The following is a 26086-nucleotide window of genomic DNA, read 5'->3' on the forward strand; positions in this document are numbered from 1 at the left end:
CTCAAGTTCATCTTGTCCAAATCTTCTAGCGTTTTCAAGGATGAAGCCTCTGTAGGATCTTTGGGCTTGGGGCTAAATTTCTCAGGCATAAATACCTAATGGCCTTGTCCAAGAGGGAATAGATCTGTTCTGAGTGTCCCCAAAAAAGTTGTCCTAGGACTAATGTGGAGAAGTTACAGGGAGACTGATTTCCATTCCTTATTGGGGAAAACAAAGCACTCAGAACATACAAGGATAAATGGGCTGCTACCAGAGGTGGGGAGTCTCTTGTCAAAGAAAATGGAGGTTTTCAAACACAAAGTAGATGGTGGTGTGAGACAATGTTTAATGTCCTTCTAACTCTGAGAGTCCTTGATTCTAGAGAGGGACAGGATGAGCATCTATTGCTACTGCTGAGTATACACGCTCTTGCCTCTGAGATGGTGTGACCCGCAGAAAAGAAAGCTCAAAGCTGTGGCTTCAGAATTCATGGAAACAGAACCACTGTCAAGAAGGAATCTGCTCAGAGCAGATTCTGAGCTTTCACACTCCACAAATCTTCAGATTTAGTGGGAAGCTAGAAAAAGGAACTCTTAATTTCCATTGAGGAGAAACAAGAAGACATTACAAATCAGCTTCCCAAGCTGAGAAGAAATGGCCTTGACCCCTTGGGTCTGCCTCTGTTGCCCTCTCCAGTTTACCTTCTACAACAGTTTCTCAGGAACATGTGTATTTCCCCATTCAGCCTTCAGCATTGCTCCAGGCCACAGCATAAGCATAAATCCCAAGTCCACAGGATCCATTTTTCAGGTCATCTTCTGATCCTAGCAAATGTCCTTTCCCCGTAGTTGTCCTATGCCTTTGTGCTTTAGTCTATCCCAGGACTAACTTTGGAGAAATAATTGGTTTGAGAGTCAAGAGAACATTGATTTGGGAGCTTTAATCCTCTTTCTGCTTCACACTAAGTGTGTCATCTTGGCTAAATCACTTGGTCTTTCTGCATTTTGTTTTCTTATTTATAGGATGAGGAAATTAGATTAAATAGTTTTGAGGTTCCTTTTGGTTCTGATACATCCAGTACTAACTGGATAATTGGATCTATAACTGATGGATTTAGTAATCTGGTCATTTCTTGCTCTGAAAATTGTAACCAGCAAAAGAGATCATGGAAGAAATCACTGTAATGGTAGTAATAGTAACACATGCCATTCATATTGTGCCTTAGGTTTACCAGGTGTTTCCAAATACATTAGCATATTTGATATGTGCAGGGCTAGATACCTTGGGACCTGCCACGCTTTCAAAATAAGTATTCTAAGCTTCATTAGAATTAAAGGGACTTGAACTCAGGACCTGCAGCCTATTCTTCTTTATCCACATGCCTCTGGTAGGGCTACATCCAGACCATGCCATGACTTCTTATGGAGCAAGAGAAAATAATATTATTTTATCTTCCTTTACCTAAAATCTCTCCACTTATTCTTTTTTATGATTCTGCCCCAGTTCACTGGGTTATTCTATGTTTCCATTTTTTTTTAAAAAAATCATATTTAAAATGAACTTACAATGTCTGAATTTTCCGAGCCTTGAGTCATAGAAGTAATCTGTTTCAGATGGCTGCCCAATATGTATTATCATGTAATACATATCTGTATCCTTTTCTGGGATGAGGAAGGCTTCAAATTCTGGCACTGAGACCTTTGTATTATAGACACAGGTTTAGTTTCTAGCTTAGTCATGCCTTTAGAGTTTAGTAGCACAAATCCAAGCAACCCAACAGAATACATGGTGAGGGCCTAGTGTGTAGAGTTCATACTAAGTAGTTCATATTTGAACTACATAGTAAGTAGTTCAAATTTGAATTAGAGGAACAAAGCTAGGACTTATTTGGAAAAGGAGATCGAAAAAAATGATTAGAGACTGTGGGGCCTTATTACGTTTGCAGTAAGTTATCTTCTTCATGATATATGTGAATTATTTTATGTGCAGATTGTGTTTTGGGATTGCCAGATCTAAATTTATATTCTTGCTGGCTAATGTGCTGATAGTTAGGTCTATCTAAAACTTGATGTGCTTTCCAGACACACATGTGACCAGACAAGATCTAAAGTGCAAAGCGGTGCCTGAGGAGCAAAATGTGGTTTTAATGTTGTGGAAAGATCACTTGCAAGTATATTAAGACTGTATAAAGAAGATGATTGTATGCAAGTGGGGTGAAAAAAAAAAGGACACGCGAATGTGCATATGACTGAATGGGGGGAAGGTCAGGGCTGGAAAGGAGGCTACAAAAAAGGGGCAACGGAGAGTGCACAGGAAAGACACAGGGGAAGATCAAGTTGAGCAAGTAGAAACAGGAGTAGCTGGAGCCATTGGGAATCCATTTTGAAACAAGGAGGAGTTTTGAAAGGGAATAGGAATGTAAGTGTCTTGAAGTAAAAGATAAATATGAATGGAGAAAGAAGAAATTCTGGATGATAGAGATGATAAAAATACTTATTAAGAAATGAAGTCAGGTTCAATGTATGAAATGGAAAGGAATTTTTCAGAATTTTAAGAAAGGGGAAGTTCCTCTTGGAAAAGATATAGCAATCATCAGGGAATGACCTTTTCATTTCAGAAGTGAGTGAGGAAGGTGGTTTGAGCATCTGGTGTATTCTGGACCATTTCAAGTGCTGGTGAGAAGAAATCAACTATTTGCCTGAACTGGGCTTGGTTTTCCAAGTGCTGCTTTGGAAATGAAGACCCAGAGATGGGGAGCTTTTGGTAGTTCATAAATCTTCATGTTCTATTATCTTTCCTCTGTCAAAAAAGTTCATTTTCAATAATGCCCACCATTGCTGTGCCCAGAATAACCACAGGCAAACATCAAAACGATATGCATAAGTTAGACAAGATTAAATCTTGTCTGATATCTGCACAAACGCACAAACAGATATGCACCATGTTGGAAACATGTGTTTTTCTAGTCCCATCCAGGCTTCCCACAACAAAGCCATGATGTGGGTCTAAACCATGTGTTTTGAGTAAAGGAGAATAGAAGAAGAGGAGTGTCTGCAAGATGGAAATAGATGAAGATATTCCAAGGAAGTATACTAAAACAGAACAGTGAATGTTTTGCCCAAAACTACAGAAAGAAAGAAAGAAAAAAAGAAAGAAAGAAAGAAAGAAAAGAAAAGAAAGAAAGAAAAGAAAAGAAAGAAAGAAAAGAAAATTGCAATATATGGCTACTAAGTCTTTGATTGTAAGTTGAATTTATAGACCTGGAATTTGCTATCCTAGTCTTTCCCTTTTAGTAAGACTTCTGTCCTCTGGCAGTGCATATGGTAGGTCCCTAATGTTTCTGCATCTCCAGGAAGATGCAGATCCTTATTTTTGCTGGGAAATTCTTCTTAATAGAAATGTAGCATTTTAATAAAAACAGATTAATTTTTTTTCACTTGGTAATAAGTTGTCAAGAACTGAACTTAGAGGGAAAGAGACTGGAGTGGTTAATGGTGATTTGATTTCTGGCATTTTGAGTTTTCTGCTACAATTAGCTGCATTACTTGGTGCCAAAGAGCGGTGAAGAATTGTTGAGTTGGTGTATCCTTTAAAAAAACTTGTTACTTTGAAAGAACTTAAGGCTCACAAGATGTTACACAAATAGTAGAGTGGCCTTACCCTAGATCCAGTTTTCCCCATTTATAACATTTCACTTAGTCCATTTTCAGAACCAGAAAATTAACATTGGCATAATGCTATTAACTAAACCACAGACCTTTTTCAATTTCACCAGTTTTTCCACACATATTCATTTAGTTGCTGGATACTTTTAATTCTTGCTGATTTGTAATCTGGCCTTGCTTGGATACAACAGGAAAGACACCATCTGGATAAAATTCTACAGTATTAGAGAGACTATAACACATTAATGTGTTCCTTTATCATGAGCAATACCCTGCCTACATTGCTTCTAAATTTTCTGATTAGTTAGGCTGTTTGGCATCTGAAACAATCCAAGACAAACTTAGAAATATTAGGCAACACAAAAGACAGTAAGAACTGCTCATAGCTTGTTGCCTAGAAAACCAGGTATAGCAGGATATTCTAGATGCTTCCTGAAGCGTCTACAGTGAGTAGGATTAGTACTGGGGACAAAATGAGGAGTTTAGAGTAAACCAGTATTTCAGTCAAGAGTTAGTTGGCACTTAGTTAATGGCACTGGGAATAGCTTGTGGAGAGAATAGAATGCAATGGTATAGACTCCTAATGTTTGATAAAATACTATTTTCAGAGTGATAGAGAGGTTTTATTTGCCTAAATAGCTGTTATTAAATGGAATAACAACCACATTAAACCAAATTAATTGCAAACACAGCAGCAACCTGGGGAGAAGTTGAAACTCCAGTTTTGTGGATTACAGTTTTGAGTTTTATGATTGACATTTTTAAGTCCCCTATTTAAGGGGTCACAAGATTATAACAATGTGTGTCTTATTAAGCTCCTAGGTCATTGTGAGCACTTGATAAATATTTGCTGAATGTTGTTTTTTTTGAATGAATTTAAGATGGAAACAAAAACTTGTCATCCAGTTAACTAGAGTGAATGTAGGGAGAATTTTTTTGCTGTAACATGGAGAGTTTATTTTCAAATGAGGAAAGAGAAAAAAATGCTCAGACTTGTACCTGGTGAAGTGCATTCTCTGTTTGTATACTTTTTGATGCAGAAATTGATCTATATAGCTGCTTAATTTTTTGAGGCATTTAGACAGCAATGAAAGGTAGTTCTCCACAGGACACCAATTCAAAAGGACAGATCAGACTCTGGCCTTATACCCAGCCTATTTGAAACAAGCTATCTAGTTTCTCCTGCAGACACCTTGTCAACAACATGCAACAATGTCAGGTGCCTTGCAGGAAAATAATCTGAGTCCCAAGCTAGCCTGTGCTCATCGACAATTACAATGAACATATCAAGGAAGAATTTGCAGAGAGTCAAAGGAAGCACAATGGGGTAAGGTAATCACTTTCAGTGAAAAACTGTTTTCTTGAAAAGAGGCTTCCTGCAAACACACCAAGAGTCTGTAATCTAGCCTATCCATTATATATCCTTTATTATTCATGATATCCTATTCTTCTACCCTGTTGCCTGGTAACTTTTTCTGAGGACTGAGTTTCTGCAGCAATGTGGTGCACTCTTCCTGTGATGAGGAAACATCTGGGCCCCCTTCTGCAGGCTTTGGAAGGTGATGTGTCTTGTCAAGGGGTAAAGATAAAATGGATTTAATTTCTGCTTAAAACTATCATAGACGTTCCAAATAGAATACGTAAAATTTCTCTGTATTAGAAAAAGAAACGTGATACCAATTGTATATTTTCTTTTCTTTATTTATTCTCTGTAAGTCTGTCAGATGATAAATTGTAAATAACAATGATTAAAGAGTCATGCTACTGATGGATCTCCCTTTCTGTATAAACGGTGCCAGTTCTGGGCTTTGTAACCTTTGCTCTTTACAGTCTTACATCATTCCTGGGGAAGTGATGGGGCATGGGTCAGAGCTGGGGTGTATGTGGTGTGGACACCTGTTTGTGGGGCTGTCCAACAAAGGATTATTTAAATAGGCCTCTAACATATGAGTTGACTGTTTATTGGGAGGAAAGCACCTTGGTCTCTGACATATCTAAACATACGAAACACTGGGATTTTATGTCCTCACATTAATTAGTCCAGTTCTGGGGAATCCAGTCCAGAATTAACTGGCGATCCCTTATTGTTATGGTTACAGAGTTGTCTTGTTTGATACACAGAAATCCTTTTTAAATCCCAATATAGTCTGTTTCAGACTGTCCGCACTTGCACAAACCCCCCGCCCCCGACAAAAAAAAAAAAACTATGAAAACCAGAATTTAGACTCAATCATTATATTAGAGATTAGAATGAAACGACCCCAAACAACCAATTTCTTACCTGGTCTCTGATAATAAGTTTATACTTTTAGTTTTCTGAGAATATTTCTCAGAATATTTGAGTTTTCTGAGCACGTTTCTCAGCACTGGGCATGGTAGATAAATCACAGGGCCAAGGTTTGGCAGGGATGGATGGGATCATTGTGTACCATATTGTTCTTCTGATTTCCAGGAGAACAGAATGAGCCCATGCAAAACATAAACTTATGATGATAAAAAAAATACCTATCCATTCACTCATCAATGAAAACATATTATGATGGTTATCAAGCTGTGTCCTATGAGTGATAAAATATTTGTAAAATATAAAATTAAATGGCATCTATTGTGAATAGAACTCTATTCTAGTCTCTCTGAGCACCTCCAGCAGTTCAGCCTATCTTTCAAAAGTCATAACACCTTGAAAACAGCAACTTTAGTGGAAAAAAGGGAAGAAGAGAGCAGTTTCATCACTTGGCTTGAACGAAAATCTTGAGGAAAGGAAAACCAGATGGTCTTGCTCTGAAGTTGTCTGGACTTCACTTAATTCAATCTATCTTAGGCTGGCAGGCCTCCTGAGACTGCGGTAACGCTGAACCTCCACAGCCCAGGCCCTCCCCCTTCTTTATAGAAATGAGTTTTGTATGAGACAGCCACACAACCTGGTCTCCTTCTTCTTATTCCTCATCACCTCTGAGCTCTCAGACATTTTAAAATGAGCCTTTGGGTCTAGACTGTCACAATTAGGCTTAATTTTACTCCATGACTTTCAGAAAATATTGTTAAATTGTGGTCTCTTTAGAACAGTTGAAAGTGGGATAAACATAGGAGCTGAGTTCCACCCCCATGATAAAGAAGTTTTATTGGCTGGGCACGGTGGCTCACGACTGTAATCCCAATACTTTGGGAGGCTGAGGCAGGCAGATCACTTGAGGTCAGGAGTTCAAGACCAGCCTGGCCACCATGGTGAAACTTTGTCTCTACTGAAAAAAATATATACAAAAATTAGCTGAGTGTGGTGGCGTTTGCCTGTAGTCCCAGTAACTTGGGAGGCTGAGGCAGGAGAATCACTTGAACCTGGGAGGCAGAGGCTACAGTGAGCCGAGATCGCACCACTACACTCCAGCCTGCTGATGGAGCGAGACTCTGTCTAAAAAAGAAAAAAAGTTTTATTTAGGAATCTAATGTTCTCATAACCAGATTTGTTCTTTCAATCTAATTTTCTTGATATGGGATAAATGATTACTAAGTAAGTTGGTGTCATTAATCAAAACCTCTAGGATCAAAAGCCAATATAAATTATCACAGTGTTTTAGGGATCATTGCTGTTCATAAATAATTAAAACACTGAAAGAGGCCATTAAATAGATTAAAGTATGCTCAGTAGAGTTTGATGTATGATACATAGTTTTACTCTGTGTGAGCTGGGGCTAGTGATGGTCCCATTACCAGTCTACTACAAATACGGAAACCTAGAGTAAGCATTAGAAACCTTGATAGCAGTTTTGTCACTGGAAGGAGGGTCTGGAGTGTGAGTCATCCAGGTTTTTGGCATTTGGAACGAAAAGTTGGACAAAATGCACAAAGTAACTAAAGGAACAAAGCGCGAAAGCAAAAGCAGCGATTTATTAAACTGAGACGGCACTCCCCAGGGTGGGAGTGGGCCTGAGCAAGTGGCTCAAGGGCCAAGTTACAAAGTTTTCTGGGTTTTAAGTAGTTCTTTTGACGTCCCCATGGGCTACCCCTTACCTGGATGAAGGATTTGGTTTATGGCTAAGTAAAGGCTGAGGTGAATGTGTGCCCTATGCAGATGATGGCATGGCCCATGCTTAGTGCTTGGCCCACAGCCAATCCAAGGCACTTTCCCTTTCCATCTGAGACATGGTGGAAGTGTGGCAGGCCAGGTCTCACTAACAACTGTTTCAGTACTTACTAATTGGTTAAATATTAAAAGCCAGTGCCCTTATACAAAGGCTGGGATGTAACAAAAACCCATCAATAATTTTGCCTAGGCCTTTCCTGGGCCTCTTAAAGCATGACAAACTATCGAAGGAATTCTTAACAGGACCTCATTTAGGATTAAACAAGTTTTACTGTGGGTCTGAAGAAACTCCCCAGGCCTCCACAAACAAGTTCACTGGGGGGTCTAAGGGAACTCCTCAACCCTCCATGACTTAGCAGGAGAAAATACAAGGGTAATCACCCCAGCACCTGGACCCACTTAGGTTAAGTAAATTTACTGAGGCTCCAGAGGAAGGTTTTCAGGACTCAGACCTCAGTTACAGATTAAAAGTAGTTAATCACTTATGTCTTTAGATAAATGCACACTTACACGTAGACAGATCGCTTAGAAAGTATATAAGCTCTGAAAAACTGTAATTTTGAGTTGGTCTGGCGATAATTTCCAGGCCTTCTCCCTGTAACTGGTTACAGAAATAAAAACTCTCCTCCTCCCCAGTTCATCTGCATCTTGTTATTGGACCTTGAAAAACAGCAGCCCAACCCTCAGTTTGGTCTGGGACCAGAAGGTTGTAGGGAGAGTAGCTTTTGATCCTTTGCTACTGCGAGGTGGGGAGATGGGGTTTTTCCTTCTGGTTTAGCTTTAGGAAGTTGGTGTTAATTGGCCCTAGCTTCCCGGCCCCCAGACCCAGGTGTTTTCCTTTTGATCCAGCTTTGGGAAGTCAGCACGAATTGGTCTCAGATTCCCTACTCCCAGCCCTTGCTGTTTTTCCTTGATTGAGCTCTAGAAGGCAACACGATTTGGCCTTAAGTACCCTGCCTCCAAACCCTATTCTGCCTCATTTTGGCAGAGTATTTTTATATGTCTTGAAGCTAATAATAAAAAATCGGGAAATCGGGGCTTGTGTTTTGTATGCCTTTTGCTTTTCTTTTTCTAGCACTTTATTTTATTTTATTTTATTTTATTTTTATTTTCTAAAAGCACCCATCTGGGGTGGCTTGGAAACACAAACAGGTCCTTCAGCACAGTTTGAGATGCACTGATATAGGAGGTTACAACACATTCTCAGTACTTCGGCTAATGAAGTTCTGAGATTCTGATTCCACGCCACATTTCAACTTTTCAATACTGGTAATTTACGCATGATTCTACACAAAGTTCTTCATAAAATCAGTGTTCATTTTCTCAAATAAGTTTCTTTAGAGGAGGAGGTCTGGGATCAGAAGTTGGGCTGTGAAGTGGCACAATGCCTGGATCTATACATCCAAAAAGGAGTGGAAAATTAAATAATAGTCGCCCAACTCTGGCTCCTAGACCCAAACCTTTTCTCTAAAATGGGCACTGATGCAAATACCGTGAGGCCTTCCTGCAATGAAGTGCCAATCTCAGACGCCAGGGCACAGACCCAGTGCGTGTTACTTCTCTCCTGAGTGCTAGGCCGGGTGACACCCCCACCAGGATTAAAGATCCGGCTTGCAATGAGCCCTAGGCGGCAGTGACGGACACCTGCGCCGAGGTGGAGCGAGAAGAGCCTGGAATAGCTCCGGGCTTTGCGTCACGCAGCTCCGCCCCTCGGCCTATCTCACCCGACGCTGACTCCTAGGGCAGGGAGCGGTTGGCGGACTGAGATTGGAGGGATCAGCGCAGACTCGATGACGCAACGGGAGGCGGGGCGTGGCCGTACTCTGATTGGTGACGGGTGAGGTGGGCCCGGCTGCGGCCCGAAATCTTAGGACTTCCGAAAGCAGCGGCGGCGTTTGCTTCACTACTTGGAAGTGTGAATGCGCGAAGATGCGAAAGGTGGTTTTGATCACCGGCGCGAGCAGGTGAGGCCTCCTTTGGGTTGGCAGAGGTGGCAACGGATGAGGGGTCCAAGAGAGCAGGGGTCTGCGACCTTCCACGAACGGATCCCGGAAGCGCCCGCCCCTGGCTTTGCCTAGGTTCCCCAGGGTCTCTGCAGCAGGTGTGGGGCGTGCCGGCCTCTTGAGGTGCTCAGTAACTAGTGCTTTGTATTAAACATGACAGTGAAAAGGAAAACTAGAACATCAGTAAGTGGTGAGTGTGGCAGTGATGATCCTGAGGTTATCAAGGGAATAGGGTACTTACGCGGGCTCCGCCCCTTTTCCATCTTTGCCTACTATTCGTATTGATCGGCAGTGCCCAGCAGTTTGCTCCTGACCACGTGATCATGTCTTATACTACAGGTGTTTTGTCTGTACAAGCCTTTTGCCTACAATTTTGAACACCCATGAGCATTAGGACGGTGGAGAAAAAACAATCCCCTTCCATTTAGCTCAGTGCTAGGGAGCTAACACACTCTTCAGAAACCCAGAGAAAGTTAACCTTTTCCTATGAAGGCATGGTTGGGGTGCAGAATAACCAGCTCATAATAATTCCAGGGTTGCTCACTTAGTCTCTCAGCCTCTTCTGTTGCTTGTGTTACCTGTCATTTGCACTTCCATGAAAAATGTGTAGAGGATGAAGCCAATCAAACCATTTTTTCTACTAGTTGCATTTGGCATTTTTAAATGATTAAGATAGAGGACATGTTAAACATTTAAGATTGATCCACTTTCAATTATTCAACCACATTCATATTAACTAAGCCAGCTTGGTAGGTGTCTGCAGTTGGCAGCTTTTTAGCATACCCTCTCAAGTGACTTCAACAGTTGATTGGTGCTTCTTATGTGGAAGGTACTGAAATAAGTCAGAATTGATTTTGTCTGTTTCTTTTACATATATTGTGATGTGTGCAATTGTATATTAAATACCTACTATTCTCATGTGAGGACAAATAAATGTTTTCGATGCTTTGTTGTTGGTGCTAACAGATTACTGATGGTTCCAGGCTATTTTTGGGTTTTAACTATTAATATATTTTCCTGGAATCAGCTTAAGTCATGAAAGAGAAATTATTACCCAACTTTTCATTGCTATCAGCCAGGCTGGTCTGACTGATGTCACCACTCCTATGCGGTTTTACAGTGCTGGTTTTGAAGTTCTTTGTCTCCAAGTACTGTACTCATCCCTGCTTCCCTTTCTTGGTCCTCATCTAATATTTAGTGTATTCCTACCTTCTATGTAATCACGTTGAGTTCTTTCTTTTTCTATTATTTAATCATAGTTGTTGAGAGGGATTTGTACATCCTGCCATGTTACTGATGCCTCATCTGAAAGATTCATCTGTTCCTTTATCGGAGATTTCTGGTGCTCCTTATGGGGTTTATGATACCAATAGGTGGTAAAGCCCTTGCCCCTGAGGAGCCTAGACAGCAAAGTAAAAATGCACATAGGAAACAGCTAATAAAATGCTCTTTTCAGCCCTTACTGGTGATATATTAAATCATTTTCATGAGTGGCATAATAAGTACAAAATGAAAATCACTGGCAGGATAAAGCCCAGTAATAGAAAAACTAAAGAACATCTCTTGTTTTCAGTCCAGTTATTGTGTCATTGAAGTTTTTCAAAATGAGAAAAACACAAACTAGACTGTGTCTCAAGCAAGTGACTATTGGAGTGGAGGATTCCTCCATTCTTAAATCATTGTTGAGTCTTTTCTGTCTCTCTGGGCTTCTTATTGGAGTTCAAGTTGACACAGTTTTCCGAACCAGAGAGAAATGCCTCTACCTGACGCCATCCCAGATAACCCACATCTTGTGTCTGAATTGTCCTCCTAGTGGCATTGGCCTGGCCCTCTGCAAGCGGCTGCTGGCGGAAGATGATGAGCTGCATCTGTGTTTGGCGTGCAGGAACAGGAACAAGGCAGAAGCTGTCCATGCTACTCTGCTGGCCTCTCACCCCACTGCTGAGGTCACCATTGTCCAAGTGGATGTCAGCAACCTGCAGTCAGTGTTCCGGGCCTCCAAGGAACTTAAGCAAAGGTATATCTCTTGCTGATGGATTTTTTTTTTTTTTTCTTATGTGATTGTGCATCATAACACTTAATAAAATAAGAGAGGAAAGAAAAACCTGAAAAGAAACAGGTGCAGTGTAAGCAGTTATGTTGAGGAAATCTGTATAGGGCGACCCATTGTGTCTCAGTACCACATTTTCTTTCTTTTTTTTTGTTTTTTTAAGAGATGGAGTCTTGCTCTGTCACCCAGGCTGGAGTGCAATGGCATGATCTTTAAAGTTAGCAATGGCTAACTTTAACCTCTGCCTCCTGGGTTCAAGTGATTCTCCTGCATCCACCTCCTGAGTAGCTGGGATTACAGGCACGCACCACCATGGTGGCCTGGTTAATTTTTGTATTTTTAGTAGAGACCGGGTTTCACCATGTTGGTCAGGCTGGTCTCGAACTCCTGACCTTGTGATCCGTCTGCCTTGGCCTCCCAAAGTGCTGGGATTACAGGCATGAGCCATTGTACCTGGCCAGTACCACATTTTTAATCTCAATCATGATCATAATTATTTCATGGAGACTAATTTATGAGTACATCCTGGTGTGTGATCAGTTGGTGTTGGGATTACAGGCGTGAGCCATTGTGTCTGGCCAGTACCACATTTTCAGTCTCAATCATGATCATAATTATTTCATGGAGACTAATTTATAAGTACATCCTGATGTGTGCCTTACGTTAAGGTAACTCTTTTGATATTTGAATTCATTTTTTACATCTTTCCTTCACATAATGAATTCATTAAGTAGATAAGGCAAGTAGTGACATTTAACAAGTGAAGAAACTGAGACACAGAAATAAGGATAATGTCCCTAGGAAGGTCATCCAATCTTATATTAGTTGGGTGAGTCCAAGACCCCAGGGCTTCTCCCTGCTTCCTAAAGGGTACTTTTTTCTCTAGGCCAGTAAAGATTTGTTCACACCTTCACAGTAATCGGCATGTAATAGACATTTGATCAACAGTTGGTATGTGAAGGAATAGAGTCCTCAGATGTATAACTCCCCTGAAAGTGAACAGAAAATTGCATGTAGGTGCACCATGCATTTTTCTGGGCAGAGAGGGCTTTTTATTTATTTATTTATTTGTTTTTAAATTTTAGGAGGAATGTATGATGAAAAGAGGCCAAGAACACTACACTAGTCTATGCCACCCTAGGACTATCTGGAATAATTAATTTTCAAATATTTTAGTATTGAGGCACTTAAGAGACAAATAACTACCTTGTTTCCTTGGACAGTAAAATGAAATGGGTAGAAACAAGGAAGCCCTTCTTAATGAAGACATTTGCTGAAGAAAAATACTTTGTATTTTATGTGAATTGATAATAATTTGCATTTCCCTCTTCCAAATGCACAAGTTACAAATGAAAGCTAGTTTTCTTCGCTCTGGCTCTTCTCAGTGTGGCCTTAGTCCTTTGTAAATATGGTTTCTCTCTCCAGTACTGCTGAGCTCTTAGAGTTTTCTGCCACATCTTAAAAAAGAAAAAAACAAAAAAACGAAAAACAAAAAACCTGAGGAGATTTTCTAGGTTCTGTTTTCACATAAATTGTGATATATTCCATATCCCCTACTCCTCCATAACTTAAGAGTCTCCAGGGCTGTGAAACTGTATACTGAATGTCCTTATGGAGATAAAAACCATCGAGTTGAGAGAAGTTACGACTTTTAAATCATGTTTACAGGCATTCTTTTCCCAAACTTTCTTAGCCAGCTGGCTTCTTACCTGATTTGTTTAGATTTTGTTATATTCTCTTATTTGGAAGAAAAGAACCTTCATTTCCCAGTTAATAGTAGCCCATTCCGATGCAGTTGACTTTTGAGACCCAAAGTTTTAACGTTTATAGTACTGACTATTCCCGAATGCCTTCAAAGGTTCAAGATATTCGGTACTTTATCACAAGTTTAGTAATTTAGTATTTTGTAAGATATTTAACAACTTAGCACAGATTCAAGGCAGTGAGGCTGTGGGGCAGAAGGGAGCACTTCAGGGGATAAGTGAGTTGTCCCAGGTACCTGTCCATCAGCATTGTAGTGAAGTTTTGAGGTATTTTTTTAGTCCGCAAAACAGCCTTTTTTTTTTTTTTTTTTCTTTTTTTTTTTTTGAGATGGTTGGTGTTATTCAAGTTTAGGAAATGATGGTTTTAATGATATTCACAAATATGGAATATATGAAAGTGTCCAGATAGATTCTTGCTTATGTCAAGAAACTGCACTCAGTGGCTCAAATGGATCTCTTCAGTTCTAAGCTTGAAGTCAACTAGAGCTAAAGAGGGCTTGAGAATCCCTTCTAAAGGCTCCAGGAGCACCATCCCTGACACCTGGTCTTTCCATCTGTAGCATTGTCTTCTATTAGATATGTGCAGATGAAAACTAGTAAGAAACAGTGATTCTGCTTTATCTATATTAGAGCAATGTGTTAATTATTTTATTGATGAGTGGTATGCCATTTTACTGAAGACAGAGCTTAATTTGGTGTCTTTACTAAACATTTCCTCTCTGTTCCTAGCCAAGTATGTTAATATTCTTAGATAAAAGTTGGCAAATAAGGTAATAGAACAAGCAACAATGGATGAACTCACACTATCTTTGTGGCACTTAAGTGATGAACTGATGGTAACAATATCAGCATTTTAAATGGTCAATTTAATAATTTGAGTCATTTGTCAATTATTTATAGAATGATGAAGAAATGTTTGTGTGTGATCTGTATTGAAGACCATGTATGTAGTTCAGGGTCCTAACTTTAGAAGCTGTGGCTCTTAATGTCTTGGGTTAGTCAGAGACAGTTTAGTACATAGAACTCTAGGAGATATTCTGAATATTTATGGTGTCTGTGAGTATCATGAGAGCAGGCTTTACCTGCCTTGAACCTAGTTCAAAACCAGTACATCTAGATGAAGGCTTACATACGTTTAAAACTGAAAATGCTTTTTCAACTCATCATTTCATATCCCTTCCATGACAAGTATTCAGGAGGGAGCCCAGCAAGAATATCTTACCCCGATTCATCTTTTACAATCTCATTGTATTCTTATGAACTTTCATCATTTTATGATACATAGGACTTGTCCGTGAACACTGAAAGGTTTCCACGTGGATCTTCTGTTTTATTATATATTTTGGCATTCAGATTTCAACATTAATAGATCAAGTGAGGTGAATATCAATATTATGTAAATTTTACTTGTCAACCAGAGGAGATGTGGATTTTCTTTTTTTTTTAAAAGCAAGAGACTTCGTAAGATGAGGAGAGTGGAGTGGGTTTAACAGACAGAGGGTTGCTGCAGTTCCTTATTGAGAGAACGGAGCTGGAAGGAATTATTGATCAGAGGTTTTACTTAAAGTCCACAGATTCTATTTGAAGCCACCACCAAAGAAAGAATTCTCAAATGTTTACTGTGGCTAAAGAAAAACTGTTGAGAAAGAAATGCTGTAACTTTAAAGTACTATAAATTCTTCTCAGCTTGCTGTGGCTAATTTATTAATTTAAAAAGTATTTTTTGTCTTTCTTAGGCCTCCTTGATTCTAGTCACTCTAGAGATAGAATACACAATCTTGACCTGATGTTTTTACTTGCAACTCACAATCTCATTTGGTTATCTACTTGCAGGTTTCAGAGATTAGACTGTATATATCTAAATGCTGGGATCATGCCTAATCCACAGCTAAATATCAAAGCACTTTTCTTTGGCCTCTTTTCAAGGTAATTTCCATTTTCTGCATGAACTGATTGGAAGGAATGTGTTCATTTTTCTGCCTAGTTTTGCTGGTGTGTTAAGTTGAGGGGATGAAAAGTAAGGGGTCGTTGAAAAGGTTGAAGATAGAAAAGGGAGATGACGCAACCATATCATGAAAGAAAAGCAATCCTCTTTTGTGGGGAGTGCTGAAAATTCTGTTTTGTATGGTATTCTAAGTCTCCAGTACATTCTAAATGGTTGAATGGTTTAGAAGGTCATTTTTTGGTCTGCCTGGATATGCCTATTAGCAAGAACATTTTGAAATTAGGCAGAGTTCTCAGAGAGACTCCAACTTCCAGGAAAGCTACTTCAAACTATTTCCCAATTGTATGTCAGGTGCTGTGACCAGTAGGTTGGGGAAATGCAGAGAACTAATGTCTTCCTGGGAGATTCTCATTACACATTAGTGTAGTGGCTTTCAAAAATTTCAAAAATGTTGAAACACAACCAGGAGAATTCTTATTTATAGGAATAAATCTTACTTTGTGACCCAGTACACTTACTCATAAATAGGCATTCTTACTATGCGCTACTTACTATACCAGTACTTTTGCCTTTACTTCTTTTTCATTAAAAGACAGACAGACACTCTCTCTCTCTCCCCCTCTCCCTCCCTCCCTCCCTCCTCTCTCTCTCGCTTTCTCTCTCTCTCTCTCTCTCTCTGTCTGTCTCCATGTTGGCCTTGACCTACTAAATTGACCTCACGGCAGAACACTATATTAATATGTTTGAAGAATTCCCAGTTAAAAAAACAACCTGTTTAACTTTGTTTTTGGCAATTAAACATACTTTATACAGAGGAAGACTTTTTTCCCTTTGGCATAGCTTATTATTCCTTTAGAACAGTTTACCTGTAACTTGATTGGGAAAGAGGTAAAGAGAGTTTTAGCAGCAGATTTTTGAGAGACTTAAGTTCCTATTGGTAGTGTGAGCTATACGTGTGTAAGTACTTCTGTGAATTAGTTGGGGGAAGGAGGGACTTTGGCATTTCATTTAATACAATAATCCAGTCTGAGAAATAGGTATTTTTATTCCTGTCATTACAGAATCAAGGGAGGTATAGTTTATGGGTTGGGGGGTTGGGGGATGGGTTGGGAACTGTTTTCAGTATTTCCAGTTAAAGAAGCTTTAAAAAGTCATTATCTTCTGCTATTTCAGAAAAGTGATTCATATGTTCTCCACAGCTGAAGGCCTGCTGACCCAGGGTGATAAGATCACTGCTGATGGACTTCAGGAGGTGTTTGAGACCAATGTCTTTGGCCATTTTATACTGGTAAAGAAGCTGTGGGCTTAACAAGCTAATATTTAATGTGATAGTTTCTGTAAAGCTCTGGGCACAGGGCATTGCTATAGTTGAACAACCAGTTAACTGACTTAATCTCATGTTTGAGTTTTCTTGATTGCATTTGGCTTATTTATTGTAAGCATGGAACACTTCTAGAAGCTTTCCTAGTAGATTTTTCTTTAATAAATGTACTAATAGTTTTTGATTTACAGAATTACTGCAAAGATAGTATAGAGAGTTTCTGTATACCTTACACCCAGATTCCCCTATTAATGTTTTGCATTGGTATGATGCATTTGTCAAAATAGATGAATCAATTTTACTACATTATTATTAACTAAAGTACACACTTATGCCGGTTCTGTTTTTGCCTAATGTCTTTTTTCAGTTCTAGGATCCCATTACATTTAGCAGTCATGTCTCCTTAGGCTCTTCTTGGTTGTGACAGCTTCTCAGACTTTCCTTGTTTTTGATGACATTGACTGTTTTGAGGAGTACTGCTTAGTGTTTTGTAGACTCTCTCAATTGGGATTTGTCTGATGTTTTTCTCATGGTGAGACTAAAGAATGTGGTTTTTGGGAGGAATGCCACAGAGGTATAGTGACATTCTCATGACATCATATCAAGGGTGTATTCTATCAGTATGACTTCTCAATGTTGATATTAACCTTGATCTCCTGGCTTGAAGTAATGTTTGTCAGGTTTCTCCATTGTTAAGTTACTTTTTCTTTCTCCTTTTTCATACTCTACTTTTTGAAAGAAAGTTGGGCCGGGCACGGTTGCTCATGCCTGTAATCCTAGCACTTTGGGAGGCCAAGGCGGGCGAATTACCTGAGGCCGAGAGTTTGAGATCAGCCTGACCAACATGGAGAAACCCCATTTCTATCAAAAAACAAAATTAGTTGGGCATGGTGGCACATGCATGTAATCCCAGTTGCTCGGGAGGCTGAGGCAGAAGAATTGCTTGAACCCAGGAGGTGAAGATTGCGGTGAGCTGAGATGATGCCACTGCACTCCAGCCTGGGCAACAAGAGTGAAACTCTGTCTCAAAAAAGAGAAAAAGGAAGAAAGTTACTATGTGCAGCCAATGCATACTGGCTAATGCTTTACCTCCTTAAGAGAGTGGGTTATCTACAGAAATTGTTTGGATTTTTTCTGCAAGGGAGATTTGTCTGTTCTCTTTCATTTATGTCTTTATTCAGTCATTTATTTTTTCCACATGGACTCATGAATATGTATTTCCTGCTTTGAAATTATAAATACTATTTTATTTTCTTGCTCAAATGTTTTCAGTTTTGGCCACTGGGAGCTCTTTCAGTTGGCTCCTGTTATCTCTTTGGCACACCCCCATCATTGTGGTTTTCTGTTTTTGTTTTAGCTTCCATTTTGAGCAGTTTCTTACCATCTGGCTCCACAAGATGCTTCAGAATCATCTTGTGTGTTTCCTTGTTCAGTCCTAGAATCAGCTACTTTTCTAAAGACATATGTTTTCTTTTATCAGAAAATGGTTATTAGAAACCAAGATCTGGGTGCTTATTGCTACTGAGAGATCAGTGTCTTCTAAACCCTCTCTGCTAATAGACTACAGAGATATGTGTGTGCATACTAGCATACTAACTCATGTATGTATACGTATCTATACATATTTTTCTATGTAACTAATTCATGTCTCTTTTAGATAACTAGTTAATACTGATGTCTCTGACCCTAATCTCTTACCATATAGATCATTCTAGCTTCCTCCCCATGCTTATTTGTGATGTCTCACTTCAACAATGACAAACCTGACTCCCACCATCCTCCCTCCATTTACTTAATTGTTCCATTTCAGTATAGATGTACAGTGGTTTCAGAATTGTTATCTGTATTCTGCCAGTATATTTTAATACTTTTTTGTTCTTTTTTTTTTTTTCTTTCACCCAGATTCGGGAACTGGAGCCTCTCCTTTGTCACAGTGACAGTCCATCTCAGCTCATCTGGACATCGTCTCGCAATGCAAGGAAATCTAATTTCAGCCTCGAGGACTTCCAGCACAGCAAAGGCAAGGAGCCCTACAGTTCTTCCAAATATGCCACTGACCTTCTGAGTGTGGCTTTGAACAGGAACTTCAACCAGCAGGTAAGGCCCAATCTCAGTGATATGGAGATGGCAGGGCAGGTTCTCTTAATTACCTACTATTGATTTCCTAGTAAGGTAGCTGGCTTTCCACTAACTCTTGTAGTTTAGATTAATAGTTGGTATATACGAAAATGTTAGGGCAGAGATAATTAGCTCCTGACATTTTAGTTACAGGTAGTTCATTCATCATTCTGTGGTTCTTCAGGAATTCTAACTTATGTTAACAGAGTGACACTACTAAAAGTGATAATAACTACTGTTTTGGTACTTGCTATGTTTCAGGTTCTGTATTCATCTGTGTATGTCATTAAATACCTGCCTCATTATGTGGAGGTGGGTTTAAGTATAACCATTTTCAGATGAGGACTCTAAATCTCGGAGAACTTAAGTCATTTACCCGATGGTCACACAACTTGTAAATGGTAGAGCTCAAAATTGAGCCTGAGGCTGGCTGACTTTATGGCTTGGACTTTTCCCCCTGTACTATGCTGCCTCCTAGTGTTTGTCATAGCAGATGTTTATAGGACAGTGAAGTAGTTATAAAACCTTCTGGATAGTGGTGGTTTTAGGTAAGACTCCAGAGCTCTGTCTCTATGAGGATCTCAGTTTATAGGATGTTTTACAGGGGATGGTGACCCTTGTTGGTCATACTGAATCCTTGTGGCCCCTATGGTCCGCAGTTTACTGCTTCTTTTATCTCTCTGTTGCCCAGGTCTAAATTCTTACCTGAAAATCTCCAGTCTTCCCCTTGGACATTTTCTTTTGTTTGCTTTGATTAACAGTGTTGTATGAGTATGGGGCTATGGAGAAGTTTAATTTCACTAACATTTACAAACGACCTATCATGTTTAGGGCACTGGGCCACGTTTAGGGTTGAGGAGGAAAGTGAAATAAAAAGATGATCAAGAATTATGTCTTCCCTCAAGGGAGCTTCTTGGATCATGAGTTAGACAGAAATATAAGCCTTATGTGATAGTCTAGACCTGGCTTATTCTGGAATGGCTACCTTTATCAGGTGGTATTTTGTGATCTGGCTTTTAGAATCATGCCCCTCCTTTTTTTTGAGACAGAGTCTCGTTCTGTTACCTAGGCTGGAGTGCAGTGGCACAATCTCAGCTCACTGCAACCTCCATCTTCTGAGTTCAAGTGATTCTCATGCCTCAGCTTCCCAAGTAGCTAGGATTACGGGCATGTGCCACCACACCCACGTTTTGTATTTTTAGTAGAAACAGGGTTTTACTATGTTGGCCAGGCTGGTCTCGAACTCCTGACCTCAGGTATCTGCCTGCCTCAGTCTCTCAAAGTGCTGGGATTACAGCGCCTGCACCCAGCCTGAATCATGCCTCTTATAAAGTTGAAGCTAAGAGCATACTTTCTAGGACGGAATTTAAATCCTGACTCTTTGTAACCCTGGGCATATTATTTAATCTCCCTATGGCTCAGTTTCCTCATCTGAAAAATAGGGATAGTAATAGTGCCTGCCTCACAGATTTATTGGGAAGATGGACTGAGGGGATCTGGATGAAGCACTCACAGCAGTGCTTTGTATTCAGAATGTGAGTTTGTGTGTGCATGTGTCTGTACAAATACGTACATGTGGATATGCATGAGCGTGGATATGTATTTGTGTGCCTACCCGTGTGTAGGGGGTTCATATGTACATGTACGGGTTTTGTGGGTGTGTGCACATGTGTTTGTGCATGTATTTTTTGGGTGTGTGCACGTGTGTGGGTGTTGGTGCATGTGGTCTGCAGATGCATGTACATGTTCTTGTATAGGCTGTTAATATTGCAGGTTGGACTCAGCACGTTGGCCCCATTGTACACCTCCTTCCGAAGTTTCTTGAAATGTTTAAAAACTTGTCACAACTGCTTCCTGGTACTCTGAGAACTCCCTTTTAGAGGGATTAACTTTTCCTTTCGTAGAAAGGTCTGGGATTCTATTTAAGTCTCAGTTATCAAGTAAGGTTTGGGATTCTATCTTTTATGAAAGAGGGAGATTTAGCTATTGCTTGTAAAATCTGTTGAGATTGGTTCTCAGCCAATGACTTTTTCTCCCTGGCCTTTATGAGGAAAGAAGCAGCTGAGAAAGAATGACATTACAGTATTCCTTTTGAAGCCCTGTGTTACTGGAAATGTTGTCAGGTTTCATATAGACTGCCTGATAGACTTGAATCATCCATGCATCCTCCCCGACTCAAGCCATATAGAAATACTCAGGATCATCACAATTTAATCCCTATAATTAAACAAATGGAAGGATACAGTCTTGGTTAAGATTGTCTTCTTCTTTCTTTCTTTTTTTATCTCTCAACATCAGAAAATTATGTATGTTGGAAACCCTGGATTTTAGTTTGAAGATTTCTTCGTTTAGGACAAAATAGTCCACAAATGTTCCTAGGTAGTTCCTAGAATAAGAACTTTTCCTTAGCTGTTTTGGGGGCAGAGTACATTATTTTCTTAGGAAAAACTTTTGGACTATCATGAGGATAAGTCTTAGCTCTTGACTTTTTTCTAGAGGATTGTTGGTAAATCAAGGGGATTCTCAGGTTCTGTCTGTAACAGACAGTTCAATGAACAGATAGCACCCTAAGCAACAGAACCTGGAAGCTTTTCCACCTTCATTTGGTGCTGCAGAGTCTTGGCATTACCTGACATGGATCAACCATCCCTGAGAGTCCCCTTGATTTCCCAGCAATCCTCTAGAAAAAAGTCACGAGCTAAGACTTATCCTCATGATAGTCCCAGGGCTCCAGGGCTTAACTATAGATCACTTAGGACCCTTTAGATTAAATAAGCTCTGTGTTAATTGGGGCTCTCTTTATAGGGTGGAACTTTCTAAAATGAGTTCTAGGCTAAGGACCTGATTTAGAGATCTTCAGTTGGAGAAAGTTTTGTGACAGCACATACAGCCTGATGCCGGGACCACCCACCTCAAGCTAGACGTATGGGTCTTATGTACCTGCAGGGAAACAGACACATACTTTAGGTTTAGCTGTCTATTTATTAGGCCAGAAACTTCTTGAAGGCAAGGACTGTACTCCGTACATCTTTTAATCGTAAATGCTCATGATTATTGAAAAGTTGATCTTCAGTTAAGCCAATAATAGGGAAAACTCAGATAACCAGGCCCTGCTTTTCTCCCCCAGCTTTAAGATTGGTTATTTTTTATACTGCAAGGTTCATGAGAATAGAGACTTTGTCCTACTAATTTTTACATCCTGGGTGCCTCTCACAGTGGGTTCTCTTAATACATGGTTCTTCAACATAAATGTTTTACCCACCTTCAGAGACAACTCAAAACGTAAATTCTTTATTACCTGACTTCTGGCTTATGTACATACCTCTTTTATTAACTAGCATGTAGCTGGACTGAATCAATATACATTAAGTTAAAGTCTTATTGCTACCCCTGTCTGTTCCTAGGGTCTATATTCCAATGTGGTGTGTCCAGGTACAGCATTGACCAATTTGACATATGGAATTCTGCCTCCCTTTATATGGACACTGTTGATGCCGGCAATATTGCTAGTAAGTGATGAATACTTCTTTTCTTAGCTCATAAAATCTCTTTTTGGGACCTAGAAGATGTGTTTAAGGGTTGGGAAATGATTTAAGGAATGAACCTGAATGCCATTTAACTTGAGGTTTTGAACTTACTTAATGTGAAACCTCTGCTTAATATTTCTAAGTATTACTGCCACACCACCATTTGAGTGTCCACTTCTCTTTAAAGGAATGTTTCATTGCTCATGCACCACAGATCCCAAGAGTTCTGTAATCATATAATTTCAGAAAACCCATGTTAAACATTGTTAAACTGGACTTCTCTAAGTTTTCAAAGTGGTCATGTGCATTAAAAGTTCCCAAAAGGGGGATAATTGTACATTATGTAACTATAGAACCATATTTTTGTTTCGTGATTTGAACATCTTGCAGGACCATCGTTTCTCTGGCACACATTGAAAAATGCTATTTTTAGGAAATGATTCTCCCTTTAGGGCTCAGGAAGAAATATCTCTCCTTTAGGGCAGGCATAAAGAAAAGATCAGAAATAAATAGACCTTCGTGTTAAAAGTGGTTGATTTGGAGTATGGAGATTAAGTGATGTTTCTTTTTTGATTTCTATTTTTTGTTACTTAAAAAATGTTCTATAATCAGAAAGGCAAGTTTTCTTTTTTAATATTTAAATGAATAATTATTTTGTGACTGTATTCTAAACCACCGCAAAAATAACTGTTGTTTTCTTTTCTGCAGCTTCGCTTTTTTGCAAATGCATTCACTTTGACACCATACAATGGAACAGAAGCGCTGGTATGTTACTGAAGTTTTTATAACTTGTATGATGGCTTAGCAGATGTGAATTACAGGTTCACTCATAGTAGAAATAATTTCAACAGAAGAGGTAATAAGAGAATAAGCTCTGTGAATAATCGAGGTCCTGTTTGGAGCTTAAAGCGGACTATAAGGCTAAGTGCAGAATATTAGGAGTGAAGTTTGCAAGTTTGACATTTACCATGGCACTGGGCACCATGACTATAGGGAAAGCCCTTCTTTAGAGGCAGGATACACCAGCAGCTAGAGGAGAGACAGAGCAATGGAAAGCTGAGGGGCAGGCAAAGCAGGGCGATGACTGAGCAATCAGTCCGTGATTTCCCATGGAGAAAGAGCATCTTGTGGGTCAAGAGCCAAGATAACAAAGTTCAACACCATTCCCCTCTATGAAGATTTTCTTCCCTTTCTTAGAGGATCAAGTTGTTATTTTATTAGGAAGCCAGTCGAGTTCCTTAAATCACACATGGCAAATGGGTTGTGTGTGTTTCCTCATCAATGGCAGACATTACTAATGGGCTATAATACTCCTTTCTGTTATACACAAGTGGTGTCTCTGAATATTCTTCAACCCAGAGCTCCAGAGGCAGCCTCTACTAATGGATCAGAATTGTCCTACATTAAAAACCCATTGTATCTGAGTCAGTTCTTTACGTTTGTCTCCCTCATTCCATTGAGCTCCTTCAGAATTTTTGCCATTCACTTTGGAAACCTAAGGACCTAGCACTGTAGTACTTAGTAGATTATTAAATCTTGACTTAATTGAAATTAGCTAAGGAAAACATAAATGGAATTGGCTTTGATGCTCTTGTTTTGGTAAATGTTACAGAAATAAATGTGTTTATTGTAGGAACACAAATTGATTATAGAAGCAAGTGCTTTTAAACTATATTTTAATTAGTTCTCAATACATTTGCTAAACCATTCACTGATGATATTTGAGAGGATGTTTATAATTTGTCTGGGGAGCTCTATAAAGTGCTGATTGTGAATCTCCACCAGCCTCACTCACCTTGGGCAGAACAAATCATTGACATATCCTTCCTTTCCAGGTATGGCTTTTCCACCAAAAGCCCGAATCTCTCAATCCTCTGATCAAATATCTGAGTGCCACCACTGGCTTTGGAAGAAATTACATTATGACCCAGAAGGTAAGTGTGCTTGCATTGTTGCACTGATGTTTGCTGCTGGGTTGATGAATTAAGCCCGTGTTCCTGACCAGCCCCTCAGCCCCCTAGCTTCCCTTCTCTGGATACTCACTGTTCACCAGCATCACACTGGCCTGATTTTATTTCATCCTGCTCTCTCCTGTTTCTTGCACATCTTGTTCTCCTGACCTGAGCTGCTCTCAGCCTCTTGATGATTAATTTCTGCTCATCCTTCAGATCAGCTTATCCCATAGCCTTTAGTGACCCTGTAGACCAGGCCTGGGTGCCTCTGTGGTAGGCTTTCTTGACATCCTGTACCTGTTGCAGATCATGCTTGTTCACTTTCGGGTTCCTCTGTCAGAATGTAAGCTCTGTGAGGAGGAGGGTCATACCCCATTTCCTAGCAGACTGCCTTATACATGGGAGACGCTCAGTAAATATGTTGCAAGTTGGATGAAATAGGAAGTGTTTTCTGTGTGAACTTAACTTCCCTTTGAGTATTCAATTCTGCTTGTGACAATTATCAGCTTTAATAGATTGGTGTTTTGAAGAGGAACAGGATAATGTGCAGAAAAAAAATCAAATCAGTACTGTGTTTTTTAGACTTGGTGTAATCTAAAATGAAATCAAACGTAGAGTTATATACTGGGGAATGAGAACATTTATTTTAAACTGAGAGAAGTACTTTGTTATACTTTTGTCATGACTAAGGTTTATTTCAGCCTTCGATTTTCCACGATCCAGCCTGTTGTGAGGAGGTATTAGCTTAAGATAAAATAAGATTGAGGTGACTGTTAGGTAAGTCAAGTAACTGGCATTGATCTTGGCCTCTGTTAGTAGCATGAGCTAAAAGGGGAGCCATGCACTTGGCTTCCTGTGCTATCTGTTCACTAAAAGTGAACCTTCCAGGTTTTTCAAAATACATTCTGTGGGATACTAGTTTCTTGAGAAGATTTGCAAGAAGCAGTTCCTCTAGCAAGTAAAATTGAACCATGCTTCATATTACATTCCCCTCTTTCAGAGACTTGTACAGCATACATCAGCAAAGTAAAGGCTGTGAGAAATTGAAACAGTTAAGAAATGTGTGTGAAATATTTAATCCTGCTGTTTTCAATTCTTCACCATGAATTTTTTTTAAACCAAATTTTACATAACCTGTAATTCTATTTGGGGAATTCTATTATAAACTAATAACTTACTTTAGGCTGGCAGAGTGTATTTGAACTTACTGTCTGCTAACTTAGAGGGAATGATTTGTTTATCAAGGGGAAAAATGTTTAATTCTACAAACTGGCATACTCATTAGCATTTTATGGAAATGCATTGAAGAAAGTATTTTAACCTTTGATTACTTGGGTAAGTTAGCTTTCTCTTCTGTTAAAAGATGGGGTTGAACTAGAAGAGTTCTGTAATGCTTCTTCCAGTTCCATTATGGAAAAGCTCTAACATGATTGAACATAAATGTTATTTTCAAAACGTTTAAAAGTTTATTTAATTTTTATTTTTTTATTTTTTTATTTTTATTATACTTTAAGTTCTAGGGTACATGTGCATAACGTACAGGTTTGTTACATATGTATACATGTGCCATGTTGGTGTGCTGCACCCATCAACTCGTCAGCACCCATCAATTCATCATTTATATCAGGTATAACTCCCCAATGCAATCCCTCCCCCCTCCCCCCTCCCCATGATAGGCCCCA

General features: G+C 39.5%; 1 protein-coding gene across 4 annotated transcripts in view; it reads left to right on the forward strand.

The window, feature by feature from the left end:
• The first annotated feature begins 9543 nt into the window (after positions 1–9543).
• Positions 9544–26086, forward strand: part of HSD17B7 (hydroxysteroid 17-beta dehydrogenase 7) — a 40789-nt gene continuing 24246 nt past the window's right edge. For 2 of the 4 annotated variants that reach the window (XR_002725934.2, XM_023190358.1), the window contains exons 1-8: positions 9544–9689; positions 11542–11745; positions 15375–15467; positions 16660–16774; positions 18710–18904; positions 22330–22434; positions 23161–23217; positions 24288–24386. Coding sequence is in view for 2 of the 4 variants with exons in the window: in XM_023190358.1 (XP_023046126.1) it covers positions 9655–9689; positions 11542–11745; positions 15375–15467; positions 16660–16774; positions 18710–18904; positions 22330–22434; positions 23161–23217; positions 24288–24386 (903 nt within the window). In the remaining 2 variants the exon portion in view is untranslated. Of the gene's footprint in view, positions 9690–11541; positions 11746–15374; positions 15468–16659; positions 17001–18709; positions 18905–22329; positions 22435–23160; positions 23218–24287; positions 24387–26086 lie in introns of those variants that run through there. The other 2 variants (XR_002725935.1, XM_023190359.2) reach the window with 2 other exon arrangements.

Source organism: Piliocolobus tephrosceles, chromosome 1, assembly GCF_002776525.5.
Source record: "Piliocolobus tephrosceles isolate RC106 chromosome 1, ASM277652v3, whole genome shotgun sequence".
Taxonomy (NCBI): Eukaryota; Metazoa; Chordata; class Mammalia; order Primates; family Cercopithecidae; genus Piliocolobus; species Piliocolobus tephrosceles.